We start from the raw sequence: 6710 nt of genomic DNA, 5'->3' as shown, positions 1-6710 counted from the left end.
TTTAACAATTCCCGCATGTGCGCTGTGTAATTCTTGTAAATAATTAAAACGCAACACGTACGGTATAACTAGCCTATAACCCCACATAATACATCCGTTTTCGATTGAAAGTTCAAATTCTCTATTCTTAAACGCTTGTAAATTATCATCTACTTTCTTCGGCCAACCATTAGACATGAATTCATACACCTTCGTTAGTATAGGATCTCTCGATGTTTCTACTCTAACAGTGTCTACGTTAATGGACTGAATGTCGTCGCTTACATAGTTCAAATACGTATATTCTTCAGATTCCTTGTGCTTTGCCTTAAACTTGTCTACTAACACGCGTGACAAGGCATCAGCTGGGCCGTTATATTTACCATTAATGGGTCTGATACGAAAATTATACCCTGACAGAAATATTGCCCATCTCTCTACTCGGCTAGCAGCCATCTGAGGAATACCTTACTTTTTTTTTTTTTACATGGCATTTGGAACTCGAAAGTTCATCGCCTCATCTACGCAAGTCTTCCACGCTGCCCTATCTTGTGTCAACCCCACCCAAGATGCACCTCTCCGATCGACACCCATCCGTCCTATTTCTACTAGATCCGCTTTTACGTTGTCCTCCCATCTACGTCTAGGTCTACCTAGAGGTCGCGTTACCATCGGCCTGCCCTCCATGACACGCGCTACCGTACGGTCGTCTCCCATTCTCGCTACGTGCCCTGCCCATCCCAATCTGCGCGATTTTATTATTCTGTTAATATTTGGTGACGCGTACAGATTGTGTAACTCATCATTGTGTAGTCTCCTCCATTCCCCGGTTTCCTCATCTTTCTTCGGCCCGTATATTTTTCGCAAGACTTCATTTTCAAATACCCTAAAACGGTTGTCCGCCTGCTTAGTGAGAGACCACGTTTCGCACCCGTACAGAACCACCGGCAGTATTATTGCCCTGTATATTCTTATTTTAACGTTTTTAGACAACAGCCTCGACTTAAGTAAATTACTCACGGCGTAGAAGCAAGCTTTACCCGAATGGAGTCTCTTATTTATTTCGACATTAATCTCGTTTCTATCATTTATGGTCGTACCCAGATACCTGAATTCGCTAACCTTTTCAAAAGTAAAATTCCCAACTCTGAGATCTTCCTCCCCTCTGCAGATGCCTAGCTTATCCACAATCATGTACTTTGTTTTTGATTCACTCACTTCTAACCCTGTATACTCCACCGCTTTTATGAGGATTTCCGCGTTTCTTGCTACCGTTTCCCTACAATCCCCCAGTATATCCAAATCATCTGCGTAGCCTAGTATCTGCGTTGTTCCATTAAGCGTTGCGCCCAGCTGGCTAACCTGCATTTTTCTAACGGCATACTCTAACGTTAAGTTGAACAGCACCGTAGAGAGCCCATCCCCTTGTTTTAAATCATCGCGTATCATGAAGGGTTCTGATACATTACCGCCTACTCGGACCTTTCCCGTGCTTCCGTTCAGACATATTTGAATTAATCTCACGAGTTTTTTCGGTACACCGAGAAGTACTAGAATTTGATACATTTTGCTTCGCTTAATAGAGTCGTACGCTTTTTTAAAATCTATAAATAGTTGGTGTATGGTTTCGCAAAATTCGCACTTTTTCTCTAACAACTGTCTTATGGTAAACATTTGATCGCTCGTCGATCTGTTGCGCCGAAATCCGCACTGATAATCTCCTACTATATCTTCCGCGAATGGAGTGAGTCTAGCTTCTATTACGTTTGACAGAACTTTGTAGCACGTTGCTAAAAGTGAAATACCCCTATAGTTATTGCAGTCTGTCTTATCCCCCTTTTTAAAAATCGGTATAATGATAGATTCCTTCCAATTTTCGGGTATCGTTTCATTTTTCCAGATGGCACATACTAGTTTATAGATTTTGAAAGTGCGCTCGACACCCCCATATTTGAGTAACTCAGCTGGTATAGAGTCATTTCCCGCGGCTTTGTTGTTTTTTAGTTTTTTAATCGCGGCCTCTACTTCTTGGTAGCTCGGTTCCTCCACGTGGGGTTCAGCAGTGTGAATTTCGTCCCCTAATTCTTCGCTATTTTCGTGCACGTTTAATAATTTATCGAAATAATTTTTCCACAGCGACAGTAATTCGTTGTCATTTGTTACGAGGTCCCCGTTTTCGCCCTTCATCAATTGCGATCTACTCCTAAAACCCTTTCTGATGGCGTTAATCCCTCTGTACATTTCGCGGAGGTTATTTTCCTTACTGTTAGTTTCTATTCTCCTAATAAGTTTCTTTTGATACTCCCGCTTCTTATTTCTGTAGATCGCGCTCGTCTGTTTCCTTACGTTAGAATACTCTTCTACGGTCCTATCGCTTCTATTTTGTAAGCTATCTAATTTAGCCTTTTTGCGCCTTTCAAACCAGAGTTCGCACTCTTCGTCAAACCATGGTTTGCTCTTTGGCTTTTTCTTTTTACCCAGTACTTTGTTCGCGGCCTCTTTTACCGATTTTTTGATGTCCCCCATAAGCTATTCGGTTCGTCATTCCCCTCCGGCGAAGTGTTTGCTTCTTCAAGTGCCTGAAACCTGTTATTAATTTCTATCTGGTACCTAATTCGCTCTGTTCTATCTCGTAGTTTCTCAATATCGAAGCTTTCTACCTTGTTTGCTCGCTTACTATTTTGATTCGCTACTAGTCTAGCTCTTAATTTGGCTACTACTAGGAATTGGTCCGAGTCGCTATCTGCCCCTCTGTAAGCCCTTACGTCAAGAACATTAGTATGACGTCTTTTTTCAATGAGGAAATGATCAATTTGGTTCTGTGTGGCCCCGTCCGGTGATGTCCACGTTGCCTTGTGTATGTTCTTGTGCTTAAAACACGTAGTTTTGATTATAAGATCTTTTGCCGCCGCGAAATTTATGACCCTAATACCGTTATCATTGCTGGCTTCGTGCAGTCTTTCCTTACCTATAGTAGGCCTAAACATTTTCTCCCTACCTATTTTAGCATTGAAATCGCCTAATACTATTCTTGTGTCGTAAGACGCGAACTGGTCGATTACCTGCTCTAAACTTTCGTAATAGAGATCCTTAGCTTCTTCTTCTTTGTCCTCCGTAGGACAGTGTACATTAATAAATACATATCTATACCATTCACCTTCGATAATGATGTACGAGAGCCTATCATTGACGGATTTGAAACTTTTAACCGAATGTATGATGCTTTTGCTTACGAGAAATCCGGTGCATAGAGATCCCCCACTCCCTGCCCCATACAGGTACGTGAAGTTACCCGATGCTAGTACTCCGCCATCTGGCCACCGCGATTCCTGTATTGCTACCAAATCTAGATTGTACCTATCAGCTTCCTTTACGAGTTCTTTAAATGCACCTGCTCTGTATAGACTGCGAACATTCCAAGTTCCGACCCTTAAGTCCCTTTTGGTTCGGATTTGATTTTTTTGAGCCATGATGTTATGTTAAACCCGCGCGCTTCGGATCCTGTTCCGATCGCAGGTGAGTCCACCGTTCTAGAGGTGATAACCCCCATACCTCTCTAGAACTAAGTATGAGAGCTTTCCGACTTTGACGAGGACAGTGTCAATTCGTCGTCAGACACACTACGGTTTCATTCTCGCATCCTAACGCCCCCCTGCAAGGCAGCGCGCCTTTGCTGGCATCGTTACCGCGTAAGACCAGGTGACGAATCATTCTACACATCCCCTTTCGGGGCAGTTGTCATCGCTCCCGCATCCTCCTCGGCAGCAGGATTTTTGCCCATTTTTGTAATGTGTGATGAAAGAGATAGATTGAGAGATAAGAGATAATGTGAAGTGTTTTTGTTGTTGTGGTGCTTGCGTAGTGTTTCTAGATGAATGCGTTCGACAGTGTGGGCTCATCACACCCACGCCTGTTCCTATCGGCTGTCCGCGGCTGCTTATTCAATTTATTCGCAGCTAACCTCTTTCTCAGGGGCTGTTCCTCTATCCGCAACCTAAGGACGCGCTGTGTAGTGGTGATAGGCACCCACCCGTCCGATCTGGACGACAACGCCCAAGACCCGCTTAGGGTAGCGGCATTGTAACAGAGGAATACCTTTCTTAGAGCCGAGAATAAAAGATAATGGCCTGTGGTCAGTTTCAAGCGTAAAATCACGCCCATAAATATACTGGTGGAAACTTTTAACTCCAAATACTATCGCTAGCGCTTCTCTATCAAGCTGTGAGTAGTTACGCTCCGCGCGCGTCAGTACCCTCGACGCGAAAGCAACTGGTTTTCATCACCATTGGGAAAGATGTGAGATAGGACGGCGCCAATCCCCTTTGGAGATGCGTCACAAGTTACTTTGATCGGAACTTCAGTGCTGTAATGCACTAGCACATCATGTGACATCAAGCATTTTTTTGCTGTCTGAAACGCAGCTTCACACTCTTTAGTCCAGTCCCATTTTACATCTTTCCTTGTCAGTTCACACAGTGGACTCACTACTTTTACAAAATCCTTAATGAATTTCGCGTAGTATTGCTCCTAAAAACGACTTTAATTCCGCTACTTTTGTAGGTGCCTCCATTTTTAAAATTGCCTTGATTTTACTTTCAGACACATGTAACCCTTTTGAATCTAATTCGTAGCCTAAAGACTGTATTTTCTGCTCACTAAACTGACACTTTTCTAATTTCACTGTTAGTCCGGTTTCTTTAAAACGATTTAATACTTGCGTAAGTTACTGTCATGCTCTGCTTGCGATTTTCCCGATATAAAAACATCATCAAAATATACCGCTGTACCTTTAACGCTATCTAGTAGTTTTTCCATTTCTTTTTGAAATAAACCCGGTGCAGACGCGATACCGTAACTTAGCCTGTTGTACCTAAAAAGTCCCTTGTGAGTTGAGATTGTAGTTAGATTTTTTGACGCCTCATCCAACTCGAACTGTTGGTAAGCGTGCGCTAAATCAACCTTAGAAAAAATAACTCCCCCTAGCAATTTACTCAATAAATCTGCTACCTTTGGAATCGGGTGCCTAACTACAATTAACTCTCCATTAACCGAGATTGAGTAATCTCCGCATACTCTTATCTCTCCATTTGACTTAATTACTGGGACAATAGGAGTTACCCAGTCTGAACTATTGATTGGTTCAATAATGTTCTCGCGAATTAATCTTTCTAGCTCCTTATCTAACGGTTTGCGCATAGCGAACGGTACTGGTCTCGGCTTGTAGAAAACTGGCACTGCATTGGGCTTTAAGGGTAACAATTTGCCGCCTCTATAAGTACCAAGTTTGCCTGAGAACACGGAATCAAACTCCCTTAACAAGTCTGACATACTGATGTCGGATAACGTGTGGATAGTGAGTACATTAACCCCTTCTTTATCCCCGTTTACCTGAATCATACCTAGGTGACGTAGCCATTGACGTCCTACAATCGGTGTATCACTATCGCTAGGTAACACAAAGAGTTCTAAAACTATGCTTTTTTTCTTATAAATTACTTTAACCTGTACAGTTCCTAATGGAAAAATTTTTTTATCATGGTATGTTTTGAAAACACGTGGCGTTTTCTCAAGTTTGAGCTTTGACAAATTCTTCGAATTTTTATAAACTCGCGACGAAATGGCTGTAATCGGTGAGCCCGTGTCAACTTCAAATTCCACCATGGCCCCCTCAATCATTATTTGCACACACAATGGTTTAGCGTCGTCATGTTCGTGAATTGCGTTGATTTCCTCTGATACAAAAAATATATCATCGAACATTTTACCCAACGACTCTACTTCTTCTACGTAATTCTGTTTTTCGTCCGATCCCGTTGAATTACTCTTTTTATTTTTGTTAAACTTAGTCGAATTCCGCGAACCCGCTTCCTGAGTATCTCTATTTCTACACACTCTACTAAGATGACCCGCTTTTCCGCAACTGTAACATTTGTAATTCCTAAAAGTACAGTCCGATGCTCGGTGATTCGGTCTACCGCAACAATAACAATTCCGCCAATCGCCGCTGGTCGCGCGCGTTTGTTTACCTGTCGTAACCTTCTTATCTGCTACGTAGTTGACAGTGTCCGCCGCCACCGACGCTGTCGTCCCCATCTCTGCTGCGTCCCGACCTGCTGACTCCAATGACGCTGCTAACTCGATTTCCCGATGATACGTCAAGTCTGTTTCGCCCAGTAGCCTCTTCTTGATCGCCTCGCTTGCCACTCCTCAAACGAACTGGTCGCGAAGGTGACTCTCCAAGTTGCTGCCAAATTCGCAGAATGTCGACATCTTCTTTAAGTTAGCCACATAACCTTTGATGTCTTCACCCTGAAGCCTGTACTGTAAGGCACTTTCGCGCCGTTGCGAGAGTCCGCGCTGAGCGGCACGGGCGCGGGCGCTCGAGTTCCCCCTCTCCGCGGCGGCTTTGGCGCTGCTTCGCGCGAGCGGTTAAAAGGAGCGGCAGCTCGCGCGGAGCGACAGTCGCTCTCCGGCGACCGGACGGTCTGGACGGCAGCAGCCCCGGACACGCTCTCAGAGTCTGGAAGGCCGATAAGCCCCACACTCACCTCGTGCGCCAACGAGTCTGGAAGGCTTAAGCCCCGGACTCACCTCGTGCGCCAACGAGTCTGGAAGGCTTTAGCCCCGGACTCACCTCGTGCGCTAACGAGTCTGGAAGGCTTTAGCCCCGAACTTCGTTACCAAGAGGCGCATCTAGCGGCTTATAGCCCCGGATACGAACCCAACAACCT

At 44.3% G+C, this 6710-nt stretch overlaps 1 protein-coding gene across 1 annotated transcript; it reads right to left on the bottom strand.

The window, feature by feature from the left end:
• Nucleotides 1-4480: 4480 nt before the first annotated feature.
• LOC103316819 (uncharacterized protein K02A2.6-like) lies at nt 4481-6072 on the bottom strand. The gene is made up of 3 exons (XM_031924422.1): nt 6006-6072; nt 4767-5492; nt 4481-4674 (listed from the first exon to the last, which is right to left on the bottom strand). Exons 1-3 carry the CDS (start codon nt 6070-6072, stop codon nt 4481-4483), a joined length of 987 nt encoding a protein of 328 aa, XP_031780282.1.
• Nucleotides 6073-6710: the final 638 nt, after the last annotated feature.

Source organism: Nasonia vitripennis, chromosome 1 (assembly GCF_009193385.2).
Source record: "Nasonia vitripennis strain AsymCx chromosome 1, Nvit_psr_1.1, whole genome shotgun sequence".
Classification (NCBI taxonomy): Eukaryota; Metazoa; Arthropoda; class Insecta; order Hymenoptera; family Pteromalidae; genus Nasonia; species Nasonia vitripennis.
The sequence above is the reverse complement of the archived record's forward strand: the minus strand, read 5'-3'. Positions and strand labels throughout refer to the sequence as shown.